This window comes from Pungitius pungitius, chromosome 12 (genome assembly GCF_949316345.1).
Source record: "Pungitius pungitius chromosome 12, fPunPun2.1, whole genome shotgun sequence".
NCBI classification, from domain to species: domain Eukaryota; kingdom Metazoa; phylum Chordata; class Actinopteri; order Perciformes; family Gasterosteidae; genus Pungitius; species Pungitius pungitius.
This window is the reverse complement of record NC_084911.1, coordinates 8,920,505-8,938,550: the sequence shown is the minus strand read 5'-3', so window position 1 is coordinate 8,938,550 and position 18,046 is coordinate 8,920,505. Positions and strand designations below refer to the sequence as shown.

General features: G+C 46.9%; 1 protein-coding gene across 5 annotated transcripts; it reads left to right on the top strand.

Annotated features, from left to right (window-relative positions):
* The first annotated feature begins 4,234 nt into the window (after positions 1 to 4,234).
* Positions 4,235 to 17,974, top strand: gprc5ba (G protein-coupled receptor, class C, group 5, member Ba). Of its 5 annotated transcripts, none has more exons than XM_037475674.2 (4): positions 4,235 to 4,809; positions 5,026 to 5,198; positions 12,011 to 13,042; positions 13,183 to 14,655. In XM_037475674.2, exons 3-4 carry the CDS (start codon positions 12,013 to 12,015, stop codon positions 13,680 to 13,682), a joined length of 1,530 nt encoding a protein of 509 aa, XP_037331571.2. In that variant the 5' UTR covers positions 4,235 to 4,809; positions 5,026 to 5,198; positions 12,011 to 12,012; the 3' UTR covers positions 13,683 to 14,655. The 5 variants fall into 5 exon arrangements, with proteins under 5 accessions (XP_037331571.2, XP_037331569.2, XP_062421847.1 ...); XM_037475672.2 differs by having other exon boundaries at positions 4,886 to 5,198; XM_037475675.2 differs by adding an exon at positions 14,662 to 17,974 and having other exon boundaries at positions 4,243 to 5,198; positions 13,183 to 13,328.
* Positions 17,975 to 18,046: the final 72 nt, after the last annotated feature.

Sequence of the window (18,046 nt, the reverse complement as noted above, 5' to 3'; positions counted from 1 at the left end):
TAAGTACAATAAAGAAAGCAATGAATCTGCAGCTCAACAGTAGTAGTAAGTAATGTCGCTCTTAAATTAGTTGTAGGTTCCCCTTCTGTCCAAGATGGTGTTGGCTGGCCCTCTGTCACATACCCCTGTGTTGTCTGGCAACATTTTCCCACACAAGCTTGCCCTCTGCAGTCTTCTCACAGCCTCCCTGGTGAACAAGGCCATGCAGGAAGAGAACGGGAGAAGAATGGGCAAGAGAGAGAGAGAGAGAGCGAGAGACGCCGCATAACAGAAGAACCTGGCCTGCCACTTCTGATCGGGCGGTTTAAAAAAGGGCAGCTCTGAAAGCGGGGGCCCATGTTGGCTGTTGCCATGGTGCTCCCCTAGGAGATGGCTCCTTTCTCCCAAAAATGGTTATGCCTCTTCGCTGGGCGGTCCAGGGGAGATTCATATGAGTGGAGCTCCTTCCTTCCTGAGGTTAGTCCTTCTTTCTGGTCCTGCCAGCTCCATTTATGTGCTCAAGCTTTCACGTAGACGGAGACACCCATAAAACACACGCGAAGACAAGGTAGCAGCGAAACTTACACGCGCGCTGAGTTGGACTGCTGAGTTCAAGCCGTTTGAAAGTCCAGTTGCCTAAAAATCAAAAAGCTACTGCATCGGTTTGATTCTATCCCTTGAATGAAATCTAGAAACTGAGCAAATGGGGGCATGAGGGCGCTGAGAGGGAAAATACAGTGGAAGAATGGATAAAGTGAGATATGTTGGACGGGCCCAGAAAGCAAAGAGATGGAAATAGAGCAGGAAGAGAGCAATAATCTACCTTTGTTATACTATCGCTAGATCTCTGCAAATAGTTCTAGAAATAATAATTGTACTGCAATGTGTCGGGGATGTGTGCACATCTGGCCAGTGTCTACTAAATCAATAATCCTTCACTCCAAACCCCCAAAATGAACGCATGCTGTGATTGAAAATCCTCCCCACCCTGCTGTGTGCTAGTGTGTGCCTGTACGTATGACTAGCACATACATGCTTAATTGTGTTGTGAGCTACTGGGGTGGGGGGGGGGAAGGGGGGGGGGCATTGAATGACAGACTGTGGGAAGGATAATCTGTCTGTGTGGTGTCTGATTCCACGCAGGGGGTTAACAGTATGTACGAGCGTGTAGGTCAGATTGACAGCTTGAAAGTCTCGTGCTATGTGAGTTGATGAGCGCTCCGGTATCTGATGGCACGCTTATGATCTTCCCCAATAAACCCCCCCCCAGGAAGTCACTTGTCCCCGATTTTTTCTCCCTGATTTAGGACTCCGCAGACACACGGTTCTGCAGTCCCCCCCCCCACCGCCCCCTCCCCCATCTCCAACTCTACCCCACGCCAGATCAGCTTTCAGATGGTTGGGCAATCGTGCAGTAGGGTGGAGGTAACACCGGACCTCGAGAGGTTAACGCCTGGGCTGGGATCAAATAGCTGCAGGAGAACGAAAGAGACGAGCTGCGACTTTAAAACCCGGCTGTGGTCAAATTCCCCCCCACATTATTGTATTTTGAATAAACTCAGAATCCGCAGTAATTTCATGTCTCCTCTGTGCCAGGCGTTATTTAGCTTGAGCTGAATGCTAACATCAGCATGCTAAAATGTGTTATAACCTAGTCTTATGCTAAAAGAGTGATAATTGTCTGTATTGAAGTAATGTGCGAAAAGCAGGGTGTATAAAAACTCAAGATTGTTTTTATTAGATAAACATTGAAATAAATCATTTTCTTCTCCCGAACCAGTTTTATTGGAATATTCCACAATTGCTCAAAATGAAGATCCACATGCTGTTGTGGCCTCATGCTCTCCATTAGGCTTCTCGGAGGGCCAACAACTGGCACGAAAGCGTTTGCTTGTACCATAATTATGGGCAGTGAAGTAAGAACTAAAACACCGGGTCAAATCATTATTGGATTCATCCTCTGTGGATCATGAATGTCGATCCATCCAAGTTTAATTTTTTTCGGACCGGCCAACAGGGCGACATTGCCATCCATGATCATTAAACCTGGTTGCTCACCAAGTGAGACTGACAAACAACAGGTCTGTAAATAAAAGTATCTGATCCTGGATCACCATTGTTTCTGTCTTAGTTGACATTTTTTGCTCTACTGATAATAAAAAGGCTGTCCTCTATCCTCCTCTGTCCTTGAGAAAAGCCATAAAAACAGCACGTATCCTTCAGCATGTGGACTCGATGAGTGGATGATAGAGGAGCAAGGTAAACCCTTGAGCTGCCTTTATTCCACTGACCCCCCCATGACCCTCTAAGGGTTAAATCCTGTTTTGAGCCATCGAGAAACCTGAGGAGCTGACAGAGAGGTCTCTGCGTGTGCTGCTGCCGATGTGGTGGTCTTTGAAGAGGTCAGATAGGACGGCTTTGTGTGAGGTCTTTTGGGTATGTGTCTTCTCCTCCGGGTACAGATCACAGAAGTCTACATACAGGTGGTCTCAAACTGACACGGTCACGTTCACAATTAAATAATTGTTGAGCCGACATTTTCTCCGGTCCGCGACCCCCACCTGTGTTCGATGTCTGGAAACAGAACGCTATGTAAAATAAGAGTTTTCCTGCTAATTTTAGACACCTGCATCCTGTCATAGTTAATACATCCGGTGAGGTCATAGGCTCTCATCCTGATGCTGGGATCTGGAAACAGCTGCAACATGCGACTTGAATGTCGCCCACCCTGCCACCATCATCATCATCACCTTCTGTGCTTCATTGTGTTTGAGGGAAGAAAGGACTTAATGAGGGGAGGCAACCTTCCGCCAGCATTTGCCTAATGAAGGAAGGACGAGAGTAAAGGAAGAAAGACGCAGGCCAAATAACCACATAATGTTTTTTTAAAGTCAAGTTTATCTTCAAAGCTCAATATTCAGTAGTGAAGCCTACTTCATTATTCAACTATTAAATATAATCAAACCTTACACGGACAAGTTCATGTTCCAAAACACATTACATGTAATGGGTTGTTATGTACACAACATCTCCCAGCTGATAAAATGTGAAGAGACTAAGCATGGCATGATGGAGTGCCCGAGCCTGAGAAAGTGAGGGCCATCAATCCCCTCAATCCTCCTGTTTCCAATATAGACCCCTCCCTTCCTCCACCCAGTCTTCCCATGCTGTCACTCTCAGACTGCACCTGTCAGATAAGCCTCACATCTTCAGCTGCCACTCCATATGATACGCCTCCTTACTGCCCAGAGCCTGCATGTCATCTCACTTTGCATCTATTTAGGTGTGTGAAAGAGATCATTATGGGGGGAGGGGGGTTGGGTTCTCAGCGCATGATGAAGAGTAGATCAACACCCCCAAATGCTTGGGTTGTTTCCAACTCCGTAAAATGGGAGGTGAGAGCGGATGTTTGTGTCTCTGATAACATGCCAGACCCGTATCCGCGTTACAGGAAAACCTGGTCAGAGGTGCCATGGCCGCCCTGCTTTGTTGCTGACTGGCCAAATCTACAGAACTATTTTAGAGCCCAATGCAAATTGTGACAAGATTACCAGATTACTTCCACTAGCTCATATGAACCATTATAAAGGCAGGCTGGGAGGCCGAGTGGGGGTGGGGGTGGGGTGGTGGGGTTCAGCCACTGAAAAGCCTCCGTGGTAGATGGACTCAAGCAGCTGAGGCGACAAGCATGTGACGGGAGGGAGAATTAATAGGCACGACAGCAGTTTTGAGCCGCGTAAAGTAGTCAGAGATAACCAGACTAACCCTGAACATGGGGCTGGGGACCTTTCAAAATAATATTGCTTTGAAGTTTGAAAACACATCAGTTGTTGGAAGTAATCTGTAATCTGTGAGTAGACCTTTTTTAATCCAAAAAGTATTGAGTATGATGCCAGAACTCAGCAAGTGGGCCCTCCGTTAAGGGTTGTGTGTCCCTGGCTCCTGATTTCAGACTTAAAGCCCTGATTTGCAACTAATGGAGTAACCTGTTCCTTGAATGACAGCTGGCTTTTTCCATTGGTTCGCCAGGTAAATGCATGGATGTGAAAAACAGTAAAATATTTAAGATAAAGTGATAAAGTGATACGTTCATTAGGTAATGGGATGATGTTTTGTTGATATGTTATATATTATATACATATATGTACACATACATACACATATACATACATATATATATACACACACACACACACACACACACACACACACACACACACACACACACACACACATGCATATACCTAAGTACGATAAGATGATTTTATTTGATGTGAAAGGCTGTTAACGAGTTCAATGACTTTATTCTGAAAGATGTGCCCGGAAATAGATTTATGCCAACACAACTTGACAGCGTATTAGAATTTTCTATGATTTAGCGCAGTCTATATACTATAAAACCACTCTATTTGAGACTTTGAAAGAGTAGCAGTAGTAAATAAGCCCAAACTGTGCGTACAGCCGCTTACACCGATATTAAAATAAAATATTGGAGTCGTGTGCGTGAAAAGAGAGAAAAGACCCGCTGGGCGTCCAGAAAGGATTCATCAAGGTGAGCCCTCACTTAGGGGCCAGTCAAGATAATTGATCGGAGACTAAACCAGTTAAAGCAAGGGACAGCAGAGAGGGGTCAGTGGCAGAGCTGTCACTTTCTGTGTGCGCGCGTACGTGCGCGCGTGTGCGCGCGGAGAGAGGGATTACCAGTACGCGCGTTATGCGGAGCGCAGTTTTGGCGATGCGCTCAGTCAGGAGAAGTGCGCAAGGCAGCCGCGAGCGTCGCATCGGACATTAAACGGCACATTCGCAGCAGTCGTCGGAGGGAAGGATCCGGTAGGTTTGGTGACACCAACTCTACACGTTACGGTGTGTTTTATTCATTTTGATGAATGCTCCTTTATCGGTGCAGAATGAAAGTCGAAGATGCGCACCGCTGAACAAAGGATTTAGGGGGAAAACGACCAAGAATCCTTGGGGGGGTTCGTCCAAGCCCACTCTCCCTGTGAGGACATCTGATACGGGCTGATTGGGGTTCCTCTCGTTTCAAAGCTGGAGCAACGGGAATCCTCTGGGTCTATCGTGTACGAGTCCATGTGGATGGAGAGAGACTACGAGAGGGGCTCATTCCGAAATGTGACATTTTGACTTCCCCAGTCTCCCATCAAACCTGACAACTGTGCATCTACCTTTGCTATCGACCGGATCGGTTTACGTCGATTAAGGTACGTGCTGCTCACCATGTAGCCCGCGGCATATTGATTAATAAGAATGGGGGTCGGGGAGTGTGATATCCTTGTGGACATGGCGCGCGTGATGCACACTCATTGGACAGGACTATTTTAGATGAACCCATGGGTTTATTTGAATGCATCGCGGTTTTCTTTTCAGGCTATACACCAGGGCTCATTATCAATGAGGTGGAAGTGGTATCAATGACAACCCTGGAAAAAAGGCAATGTAGATGCACCAAATGCATTGGTGATGCGTTGGTGTGTGAATGAGAAAGGGCACGCAGTGCTTCAGATATCCATTTACGCATAGAGCACGCTGCAGAAACTTCTTTCTCAAGTGGAAAACCTCCATATACACCCCACGATGCACTGCGATGTTTTAAGAGTGTCAATCACACAACATTCTTTATATTTGGATCACACACCTCAGTAACAATGGTCTTACTGCTGCAAACCTCAAACAAACACTCTTCTGGAAGCCCCCAGGGACCCTCCCATGTGGCCTGCATTGTTATGAGGAGGGAGGGAGGGTGGGGGGGGGGCGGTATTCTCTAACTGTGTGTTTGTGTTAAGCTGCTCCTTAAGTCAGCTAAAACCAAGAGTGTCCCATTAAGGACATGTGTCCCTCCCACGCCGGGCTCATAAAGGGAAGGCTTGTTGTCAGCTCTGGAAATAAATTGTGCTTAAATAGCCACTTGTGTAGAAATGTGACTAACAGAGTGTGAATGGAAATGGAAGTCAAAGCATGGATTGACTTTCTGTTGGTCAATAGCAAGATACTACACCAGCCTTTAACCTCCGTCAGTGCAGTATTTGTGCCCTCCGACAGCTCCCGGGCCTATTTTAGAGTGTTCTGTTTTGAACCATTAATCAATATTCAGTGGCGTGGAGCTGTTTATTCTCAGCCTGGGCTTTCATGACTTAGTTTGCATCCTCATGGGGAAAGAGGATTCTAAAGTATCTCCTCGGGGCCGATGCCATATGCAGCTTGTTTGTGTGTGTGTGTGTGTGTGTATGTGTGCGCGCGTCCGGCCTGTTTATGTACGCATGACACAGAATCTATTAGCTGGATTTTTGCATACACGATGACACACAGAAACACATGCTCTGGGCTTAAGGCTCACTCCAATTCTTTCCTTGCACATCCGCCTGTTCCTTGCTCCTCCCGCTCCTCCGATCACCATCACACCTTCTAACCACCATCGCTCTATCTATAATAGAAGATGCACAGTGACGTCCCTCAGCAAAAGAGCACGTGACACCGGGGGTCGGTGGCTCTGTTTCAGAATGTTTTTTTTTAGGCGTGGGATGCCTTCACATCCGACTGGTCCCACCCCATCAGGTGTTGTTTTAGGAGGAGGAAGTGAAGGAAGAAAAATGAGCAGAGGGAGGGTTTTAAGGCGCTGGGGATGTTAATTGTTAAGTCAATAAGCATATGATCTCGCTGTGAGCCCAGGCACATGGTAATGAGGCCTAATTAGGATGGTCGGGATTGTCTGAAGAGGCCGAAAATGCACCCACTGTCAGTTTGCTCCTGCTGACACCCAGGAGGCCGGTGAAGTGAATGGACTTCATCACTCAATATGTTTTTCCACAGTTCTTCTCTGGAACTTGACCTCACTGGCTCCTTTTCAATATTTTAGCATAGCGATACGTCACGCCTATGACGTCTGCTGCATTGCTTCCCTCTTTCTCTCTCTGCATCCCCTTTTTGGTCTAATTTTAATCTGCCACACAAGCGGATCTCTGAAGCCATACGGGAAGGTTAGAGATGTAAAGAGATTGGAGACTAAAGCACCTTTCACACATGCACTACAACCCTGAAATTATTTTGACATTACTCTAAGATGTTGTATGTGAGAAGTCAGACAAAGCAGTCTAGCAATGTAATTTATGGTTATTGTGCAATTTATTTAGAGTGGGAGGCTGTCTGAGTTTCCTGTGGTGAGCAAAATGCATTATTTTGCATTTGTTCAAGAACAAAAAACATCTCAGATTCAAAGTTACCTCTTTCAAGCATGCATATATTCATGAAAAACAATATACTAAAGTTACAGCTGTGTTGACAGGTTTATTTCAGAAAAATTACAAAAGAGACTTTTCTTTCTCAAAATGCCGCCTTGGAAAGGTTTTTGCAATATTTTAATTTGGAAGTCTCGGTCTGAAAATGAAGGTATTGAAAATGAAGGCAATAACAAGTCACGAGTTCAGGGACCACAACGAACTGACTGTCCTGTCAAAGTCTCCATGAGGTGGAAGGAGAGAGCAATCTTTTGCGGATAAGAGTATCAATCAATCAATCAATCAATCAATCAAACAAACATTATTTCAGGGTCCAGATGAGAAAAGACAATAAATAAGTAATAGATTACATGCACAAACTGAAGTGTACATAGAGGCCAAGCAACACCATAGAAAGAAGCAGTCTCCACAGCTCGGACTGTATAAGGTTTGGTGACGTCAGAAACATGCATGTAAAGCAAGCAGGAATAATAAGAGAAGAAAATATATATACGTATAATGTATAGATATGAGCTAAGAAAGGCAGGTCCTCATCGGTACTGATCTTGACTCTAGACACTAGAAAACGCGGAGGGAGCTTAAAACTGATAAAAGCGCAGATGTGTTTTTAGTATAAAGTAAATCTCATAATGAGACAGAACATCCAGAGAGCCTGTGTTAATTTAACACGACTGATTTCAGGTCTTATGTAATCCAAGGCAGTGATGTAAGATGCATATTTATGCGTGTTGTCAGAAAAGGAAAGGTCTGATAGCATTAGACAGCAGGCTGAATAAGGCTCTGTATTCTCACTGAGGTCCCAGGTCCTACAAAATGACCTGTTCACCTCAACAGCTGGGTCCCTGTGTTCCCAGGCATAAACATACACACTCACACAGACACACACAAGTTCCATGTCGGTAGTTTAGGTTAAAAAAAACTAAAACGGAACTAGCAATAATCATCTCATTATCACCATGGTAATTAGACAGCATCTGCTTGTGTGCCATATCTGACAATTACAGGAGATGATAATTGCGCAGGACGACTTGCTGGATGCCCCCATTTCCACCTATTCAGCCTGAAGCAGATTTTGAAGGACTGCAGTGCCGCACATTTGCGCTTTCGCGCACGTATTCCTGTTGTGTGCTTAAGGAATTCATGTTGCACACTAGTCACATTCAGCTTTTGCCGGAATATGTTGCCATCACATACAGATGTATAATGCATGCCACCAAGCTGAATCTTATATTTACATGAAAATAGAGGCGGCACACGAGGACATCCCACCAGCCTGGGTGTGTGTGCGTGAGTGACATGTGCAGCATGAATGCATGTAACCCCACTACATACAAAACTAAAATGGACCTCAGTGCCAGCAGGCTGCTTGGTACCGAGGAAGAGGATGCCTAAGAAACAGCAGCCATGCAGCAGAACTGGCAGAAGCTGGATTCTTACCCAGTTATATAAGATACACAGCAAGAATAAAGGCAAGGGGGAGGGACGGGGGGGCAAGGAGGAAACGGCACAGGGACAGCAGGAAAGAGGGAGAAGCCAAAATGGAAGGAAGAGGGGGGTGGGGAGGAGAGAGGAGAGGCACAGGGAGAGGAGGGAGGAGGAGGAGGAGGGGGGGGGGGCATCTTTCACAGCACATCTTCAAATGTAGCAAAGAGATGAGCTCAGGCTCCTCTGGAGGGGAGGGGGTATTGAAACCAACCGAATTGAGTATTTTAAATGGAGGGGCGGACAGAGATGGCTGCATGGAGCGGGACTGACGGAGAAGGGAAACATGTCTAGAAAGATGGAAGGGAGGGGAAGGAAGGATGAGAGAAGGCGGAAGCATCGTCTGTGCTGCCGCCGGAGCGGAAGGCCGGGGGCTGTTTTTCTCTTTGTACATGACTAATATTAGTGAGAAGCAAGGCGGGTGTGCTGTTGGTGGGTGGTGTGTATCCTGCATGATCGCAGGAGAATGGGTGATTCTACATACAAGTGTGTGTGTGTGTGTGTGTGGTCCTTCAGCCTCCCATTTATTAGCCAATCAATAAGCAGCCACAGCAACTATCTTTGCAAGGAGGAGTATCTGGGTTAGAGGGTGTGGAAATGAAAAAGTGGTCACAAGCTCTGCTCTGTGTGTCCCTTGTCTGGACAGTGCAGGTTTTACAGCCTTGTCCATTAGGGAGTGTGACAGAGAGGACAAAAAAAAGAAAAAAAAAGGAGCAGGCTTGTTTTGGATCTAGAGTGTTTCAGTGAACTCTCTCTCCCTGTCATTTTCAGATTGGGCGTAACCATGGTTATTACTAGAGAAAGAACATGACAAAAACAAAGCATGTGTTCATCAGAGTTGCGTTTTTGTGTAGCGTGTTCAGGTATCTCAGTGTGAGGCGTTTGTGCGTGTGTGTAGAAAGCTCCAGCGCCGTGTTTTCTTGTGTGTGTGTGTGTGTGTGTGTGTGTGTGTGTGTGTGGGAGGGGGGGTTGGTGACTCGGCCTTCCTTAATTAAGCACTGATTGTATTGTTGTTAAATAACCTGCGGAATGTAGCTGCTGCAACAAGGCAGGAAGGAGACAAAGCGAAACGGCAGGCTGGAAAAATGGCAGGAAACGAGGCAACACATTATTTTAGTAATGAGGAAGAATTTGGAAGGTGTGCAAGGATACATAAAAGAGCTTCGATCAACTAATAATAATCAACTGAAAAATAAATTATGGTTTTCAATCACTGCCTTACAATAATATATGTATTTATTATACGGATATTAGGACAAACTCAAAAGATGTAAATAAATAGATTATATGCAGGACATATCTGTATGTGGACTTAATAACATACACTTACACACACATGTGTGACAAAGTACTTCTAATAGAAAATCAGCAGTGGTGGAAGTCCAGGTCTTTTACTTAAGTCAAAGTACTTATACAACACTATAGAAATATATCAGGAAATGAACTTCTCCTTGGAAAATACTCAAAACTTCTCTGTACAAAAGTAAAAGCACATGTACTGCCTCTCAGCGGCTGTTGACATGGCGACGGCCGAGCTGGCAGAGCAAACAGTGCAATCAATCAATGGCAACAACAACAGTAGCCTGAGGGGTGGGGGGGGTGGGGGGGTCGTCTCTCCGTGTCGGTGGGTGTTTTGCCTGCAGTGACGACGCGTTATCAGGTGTAACGGTCGAACGTGCACAGTATAAAGGGGGGCCATCGCCATGGCGCACTGAAAGACAAGCGCGGCTGGCTGGCTTTGTCAACAAAGCCCAGAGAAATTTAGATAAAGATTAAAGAATAAAGATTACAACACAGAGCTCTCTCTCTCTCTCTCTCTCTCTCTCTCTCTCTCGGTGTTGTAATCTGAGTTGGGTTGACTTCATTCTCTGCTCAGGAAGTTATATTACTCCATTATATCTTTACGTAGCAAATAGTTGAGTGCTGCTATATTAATGCACAAAAAAATTCAATTGAAATGACCTTGTAGTACAAATACCCCAGCATTGTGCTCACGTGTAAACGTATTACAAGCAGTCAGATGCGGTAAAGTGACGGATCATGCAATGGAATTCGGGTCTGAGTAGATCTAGTAGTCTGAAAATCGAGCAGTCTTCCTCCCTCTTCTGTTCTTAGTTTCCTCATGATAAAATAAACCAGAGTACCTTAGGGCCTGTGTTCTTCTCGCTCTCTGCTCCAATTAATAATCTACTCGCCGTGAGGGATGTGTGTGACCTGTAGCCCTGGCTGGTGGGTATTTAAATCTACAACTGTCCCCTGATACAGGGCTAGACCATGCAACTCTCGCGCGGGACAATCCAAAGAGTAGGAGTGGCTAGAAAAAGCGTGCCGATTGTTTGCCACTCTAATGTATGAGCCAACAATATGAGAGACAGTTGACAGTGACCTGGAGGAACGACGCTCTGGTGTCTGTTCGTGTGTCTCATCGCGGTGAAGCAGCACGTTTCACGTGGCCCGGAAAAGACTTTGAGGAAACAAAATAATGCGTGTTTGTGTTGTACGTGGCCGCGTGGCTCTCTCTCTCTCACTCTCTCTCTCTCTCTCTCTCTCTCTCTCTGACAGTTTGTGTTGGAATAAAGGAAAGAGATGACTGACAGCATCGATTTCGCTCGCCGAGTGCTGCTGGGACACAAAGGCACTTCTGGTGTTTGTACGTGTGCTCGAGGCACTGTGTATTTGTGTGCAGTGCGTTGTGCGTGTCTCGCACCTTGCTAGTGCCCATAGACGCCTGAAAGTGAGCAGAACTGCTTGTATGCACCGATCTCGTTTTTGTTTTTTTCATAAAGAAATATGCATGATGCTGCAGCTGTCCTGTCAGTGCTCTGGGAGCCGGTTTAATGGGCAAGACTGGACAAATAATACAGTGTAGATGCTAACTTGAGTGAGTCTGACCTCACTTCCTTGTGAATAAACTAAAGACAGCTTATTAAGGCCTTTTTCTCGTTTTGAAGGTACTTTCCAGCAATCATTTGCTGTTTTGTTTTTTTACCACAGAAATGAAACTGTACAGCGGGCAGGCCTTCAGGCTGCGCTCGGTGAAACAGGACGTTTGTGTTTTGTGTGTTTGGAAATTCTTCAGTCATTCACCCCGCATGACCTACTTTGTTTCCCCTCTCCGAAACACAGCAGTGGCTGATATTGTCTGCATTGTCACTCACAGGCAGATGATGACTCCTCGTCTGTGTTGCATATATGACCACAACGGCTCATGCTCTTTCTGTCTCCGTTCCTCTGACTTTTTTTTCCATCCTCTGTTTCCTCATCTATCTCTGTCTCTATCCGATCTGTTGACCTCTCAGAGATGGCGCCCGTCCCGCTCTTGCTCCTGCTGCTGCTGACCGTCGCCCCCCGTGCAGACGGTCAAGACTCCGATGACGCCGAGGTTCTCCCGAGAGGCTGCGGATGGGGCCTCGTGCGTCCCTACACGCTCCTCTGCGACCTGGACTCCATATGGGGTGTGGCTGTCGAATCGGTTGCTGCCGGCGGGGTGTTGACCGCCCTCCTGCTGGCCCTGATCCTGCTGTGCCGCTTGCACCACATCAGTGAGGCCGAGAAGCGCAGCGGCGTGGGACCCCTCCTCCTGCTGCTCCTCGGCGTTCTCGGCCTGTTCGGCCTGAGCTTCGCCTACCTGATCGAGCAGGATGAGTTTCTGTGCTTGCTTCGCAGGGCCCTGTGGGGTCTCCTGTTTGCCGTCTGCTTCTCCTGCCTGCTGGTGCAGGGCGTCCGCCTGCGGAGGATTGGCCGCGAGCGCCGCAGCCCCGGAGGCTGCGCCCTCACGGGCCTCGCGCTGGGCTTGAGCGCCGTACAGGGCATCATCGCCGCCGAGTGGCTTCTTCTCACCGTGCTGAGGGAGGGGCGAGCCGCCTGCCAGTACCTGCCACTTGACTTTTCACTGGCCTGCAGCTACGTGCTGGCCCTCCTACTGGCCGCGCTGGCGGCCGCCTCCCTCGCCCTGTGCGGGAAGACGCGTCAGTGGCGCTGCAACGCGGTGTGGCTGCTGGTGACCTGCCTGCTGTCGTTGCTCCTGTGGGTGGCCTGGGTGGGCTTCTATCTGTACGGCAACGCCTGGCTGGGGAGGTCCCCAGAATGGGACGACCCGGCGCTGGCCATTGCTTTAGTCGCTCAGGGTTGGCTGCTGCTGATCTTCCACGCCATTCCTGAATCCCACATATGCCTGAGGCCCCCTCCGCAGCCAACTGCCCCCGATTACTTTGACACCTCCCAAAACTCGACACGGATGAGGGAGACCAGCTTCGACGAAGACATCCCTCTCTCTCACAGGCAGTTTGTGGAGAACCAGGGCTACGGATTCAGCGACGAGAACACTGCAGGTAACGTGCAGTCCAAGAGTTTAGAGCAGTACGTGCAGACAGGCTGCAGGTGGAAAGTAGGCCAACTCGGTCTTTCTTCAAGGGTGTGGTGAGGTACAGTGAGTAATCTCTGCTGGCTTCTGTGTGTATTCCGATGCAAGGCTTGAGGAGCGCTGCCGGCGCCGGGCCACACAACAGCAACACTGCCACCAGGCCCAGCGCTCCTTTCCGCAGCAACGTCTACCAGCCCACCGAGATGACCATGATCCTGAACGGGGGAGCGGTGAGTACATCCTCCCAGTCCCAGGTACACGCCGCTTACACGCCGCTCTCTCATTCGGCCCGCGCCGACAAAGACTGCATGCACATCTGTGCGTTCCAGACCGTACGCCATTGCACACGGATGAGGGAGAGGTGTGAGTATGTGTGTGCGCATTATCAGTTGGCTGGATGCATGGTCATGTGCCTGTGTGTGTCGTATTTTGTAGACACACACACTGATGGTTTGGTCACAAATGGTCACTCATCTGACATTGATTTTGTGTACGGGGGTGTGTGTGTGTGTGTGTGTGTGTGTGTGTGTGTGTGTGTGTGTGTGTGTGTGTGTGTGATTCCATGTTCCCCTTTTTGTGTAAATCAGCCGCGATGCTATGTCCATTGAATAATGCAGCTGTCTGCCGGCCTGACAGGCCTTTTGTTATGCAGGATGAATGTGCACTCTGGCTGGCACAGGTGAACTTATTTTCAGCCCGTGTCACAGATTTAGCCCAACACAAAACTGGAGGCTAAAAAGCTGAAGCCGCACTCTCTATTGAATAGAGGATATTGCAGTTACTATTCCTAGCAGGTGTGCTGATTTAATGGACAAAAGAGAACGCGGAGACTCCTTACCTGCTTAAAACAACAGCAGTTAAAGATGTATTTATCATGCTTCCTACTCAAAGAAGGCTTAGCAAAGGCATACAATTCATGATATAGCATTTCAAGATATTTAAAATACGAATGCACAGATAGAAAGTGTGAAAGAGATTTTTCAGAACTTTACTTTATTCACTTCTTTGCAGTGGGTTAAAGGAGAAATGGATACCTCTGTCTTGTTTACAGATTAAATATCAAGCAACAAGTTATGTTAGCTTAGCATGAAGACTTTATTACCGCCAATTTCACACTTTGGATTTGCTTGGATTTTACAAGCGATGTATGAAAAATAGCTTCAGCGGATGCTGTGTAGATTTTGACATCATTGAAGCTGCAAACGGTATCATCTCCTCATCCAAGTCTTAAAAAAGAGTGTTATATAATCTTAGTTTCTTCAACATGGATCTCTTTCATTAGCTTGAAAGATTAAAGATGGTCCGTCTTGAGACGGGTCTAATACCGTAAGGAGGTTTGTATCCTCTTTGCAAAGTAAAATAAGTGGATGGAGTTTCGCTGTGATTTGCTTTAAAATATGATACAGTTGGAAAGCTGGCCAGGTGACACCGCAGGGTTTATGTTAAGTTTTAAGACAGTCAGAGGGATATGTAGACAGGCATGTGCAAAATGGGTAAATGTGCAGCTATCGTATGTGTGTAACGATGCTAATATTAATGGCATCAAAATTGTTCATTCATTTACAAGCTTAATTGTTCCTTCTACAGGTGCCCTCCGCCCCTCCCACCTACACAGGGAGGCAGCTGTGGTGAGTGGGAGGATTGAAAGAAGAGGTGTGGTAGAAGATGAAGAAGAGGAAGGAGAGGGGTGGGGAGGGAGGGGCCCGGAACGAGGGGCCCGTCAGGTTAAATTGGACTTAAATCACGGATGCCCAACAGGGCTGTAACCCTCTGTGTGCAGACTCAAACACTGACTGTGTGCCAATCAACTGTTGTGTGAGTGTGTGTACGTTTGAGAGGGCATGGAGGACAGAGCTAAAGCCCTTCTAGCACACAAACATAGAAGGGTTCAAAAACTTGAAATGTGACCAGCCAGTAGGGAAACAAAACACATGCTGACTCAGATCTGAAAACATCAAATTGCTGTATACTTTTTCATTTTGTTCCATTTTGTTCCATTTGCTCCCCTGAGACTATACAGCACTGTAAGCATCATAGAAAAACTGTGAAATATATTGTCTTTTCCTGCTCTCTCTCTCTCTCTCTCTCTCTCTCTCTCTCTCTCTCTCTCTGTCCGTCAGTCGGGACGTCCCTTCTGCTGCTCTTCACAATGCTGACTCAAGTGAAAACATTTGGCTCTGTCCTCCATCCACCCACAGTGAAGGTGAAGCCACGGCACATGGGCAACTGTACAGCTCAAGCACCGCCCGTTTAAAATAATCAAGCCTCAGTGGGTGCGTGTGTGTTTGTGCGTGTATAGATTATTTAAAAAAAGACATATTTCCTACATCTCATCTCCACCACTCCAATAAAACCTCCCCCTGCAGACTGTTACCCTTCCTTGACCACTTCTTCTTCCTCCCATCTCTGTTTTCCGCCTTCACTGCACCGTGTGTGAATCTAAAGCATTGCTCCTCCCCCATCCTCACACCTGCATGGACACTTTGCAAAATTGTGGAACAATCTGAATCCTGAACTGTGGGTTGGAGAAGAAGTTCCCAACGGCTGCTCACGGGCTGGAAAAAAAAAGAAAAGCGACCTGAACAGAGGGGTCGAAGCTGCTGTTGAGCTGCTGTTTGGACGGGGAGGGCGCCATTCGTCGGTGGGTGAGGTTACTGCTTCGTGAATCTAGGTCAACCGCTCGCCCACATCTCCGGAGGCCACTGGCGTTTTGAACCAGCCAGTAGAAACTGTCACTTTATGTCAGCGGGGAATCGGAGCGAAGGAATTGACACGTTCTCCTGCTCCTATATTTGAGTTTGTGTGGTTTTATGAGTGACGAGAGGGGGGGGGGGGGAATACAATACAAAAGTCAAGATTGCTTTCTGGTGCTAAATAACCCTCAACACACAACTTCCCAGTGTGGCACAAAACTACTAAAACAACGCTGATGCACAAATCAAAACAAGTGAGTGACAGGCTATGGGTGGCCTGTGTGTGGAGATCTCCTAGAGCCTTAGAAAGACCCGACCTACAGCGCACGCTAGGAGGAGTGAGAAAGGAAACGTTAGAGGAGAAAGAAGGGAACGGGAGCGAGGAGGGAGGACATAGAGGGATGGGCCGGGGGGAGTCTATGCGACGGGGTGAGGTCTGTTGGACAAACGGCTCGCCGCTCTGTGTGTCTCTGTGTGTTTGTGCGGGCAGCCGCGGTGGCGTCTCCCTTGCTCCTCTTCCTCTTCCTCTTCCTCCCGGTGGGCGGCCTTAGCGGACGTGCAGCCCTGTGCCACGAAGGACTCGTTTCACTGGAGTCTTCGTTTCACGCCTTTTTCCTTCATCCCGACACCAGCTCTCTCTCTCTCTCTGAGAAGCTGTGTACATAGTAGTGCTGTAAAGCTTCGCTTGCTTGTTTACTTTTTTTTTTAACGGTAGTCAGAGTTTAGAAAGCAGTGTCATATGACCCACCAGAGAACGGACTACTGCCAAATATTTTTATCGGGTTTTTTTATTATATTTTTTAACTTGTTTGATCTGTCACACATTTACACATTTGCTTATTGTTATAATACATTTATTTCTCTTTTGCTGGTGTCTTTTAGTTTTCAAACTAGCATTCATGGAAATGTTTTGCCAACAATAGATATGCTTTCTTTTTGGGGGGGTGGGGGGGGGGGATTAATGTGCAAAGAAATACTTGTTATTCGTAGGGATCTGCTCCGGTTGTACCTGTGCTTCGCTCTTCACTGTAACAGCTACGGCGACACAAACTGATGTTTTATTTTACCCAAAATTACACTGTGAATAATTTGTGGCACTTGCAGTAAACAAATCCTCCTTCAATTCTTAAATGAATATTCAAAATTAGAGCAGGCAGGGCGGAAGAAAAAAACTGCAAGGACCCACCAACAGTCACAAAGGAAGCCCCCGGGTCTTTCATCAACCCTCAACCAGGAAAAGCCAAAGGGTCCATCCTTGACTGCCGCTGCACGTTCACTGGCTATTCTAAAACAGGACTGGTTTCAGCAGGCCACCTCGAGGCCCAAAGAGAGCGTCACGCCGGGCTCTGCTTGGGTCCGAAGCGGGATAAGCTCCCCCGGAGAGCAGAACAACGGTCCTCAGGGTTTTGGATGGTCGAAACAGGTTGATCGGCGGAGGGAGGTTTCAGTTGTTCAGATGTTTCCACTCAATGTGTACAAATGAGTACAAAAAACAATAACGTGTGACTCTGTAGATCTTGCACTTGTCGACTACCTATCTGTGCATGCTTATCACCATTTCTACATGTAAGACCTTTCTCAGACGTACTTTTGAATACTAACTATTTATGTAAAGGTCATGTGACAGCAATCATAATTTCGGTGTATATCAGATGACACACTTACTGTCTGTGCTTTCTTAAACACAAAAAAAAGAGAGCTGGCTCTTGAGAAGCAAAGAGATAAAAGTCAGGGGAAAATGGTCCAAAATAGTATGATTCCCCTAAAAAGGAACAACATGCCATCATCACTGGACCTAACAAGACTTCCTCTGTTAGTTTGAAGACTCAAGGGGGGGAAAAAAGAGGAGAATCTTCGGACTGATATTGTCTCTGTGTTTAAAATCAAATAGACTGTGGTGAAATTTGCACAAAACTTCTACATGTTAAATTTGTCATCCCTGGGCGGCCCACTGAACACCCATCCTCCCTGGGTTTGACATGTCCTTTCTGTCCTCTCCTGATTTGTCTTGCCTTCAGACTGTTCCAGCAGGGCAGCTGAACGGGCTGGTGTTGGTTTCCACAGCTGTGACTGTGCAGTGACGCAGCATGCCTATGTATAGAACTCGATTGCCCTGATTACAAAAAAAAAACAACAACAGTGAACTCATGTCTCTGTAACTGAATCAGGAAAAAATAAGTACAATAAAGTGTCATGTTTGTAGTTAACTTTGGATGTGGTGGGGTTTTTTTTTCCTGGTAGTGATGCAGACACACTCTGGATTGCCCAGAATTTGAGAT

Excerpts from the sequence above, each read along its gene's own strand:
- gprc5ba (XM_037475674.2), top strand. The coding sequence starts at position 12,013 with ATGGCGCCCGTCCCGCTCTTGCTCCTGCTGCTGCTGACCGTCGCCCCC. Across the intron at positions 13,043-13,182 it reads CAGCGACGAGAACACTGCAG|GCTTGAGGAGCGCTGCCGGC; the intron begins GTAACGTGCAGT and ends TTCCGATGCAAG.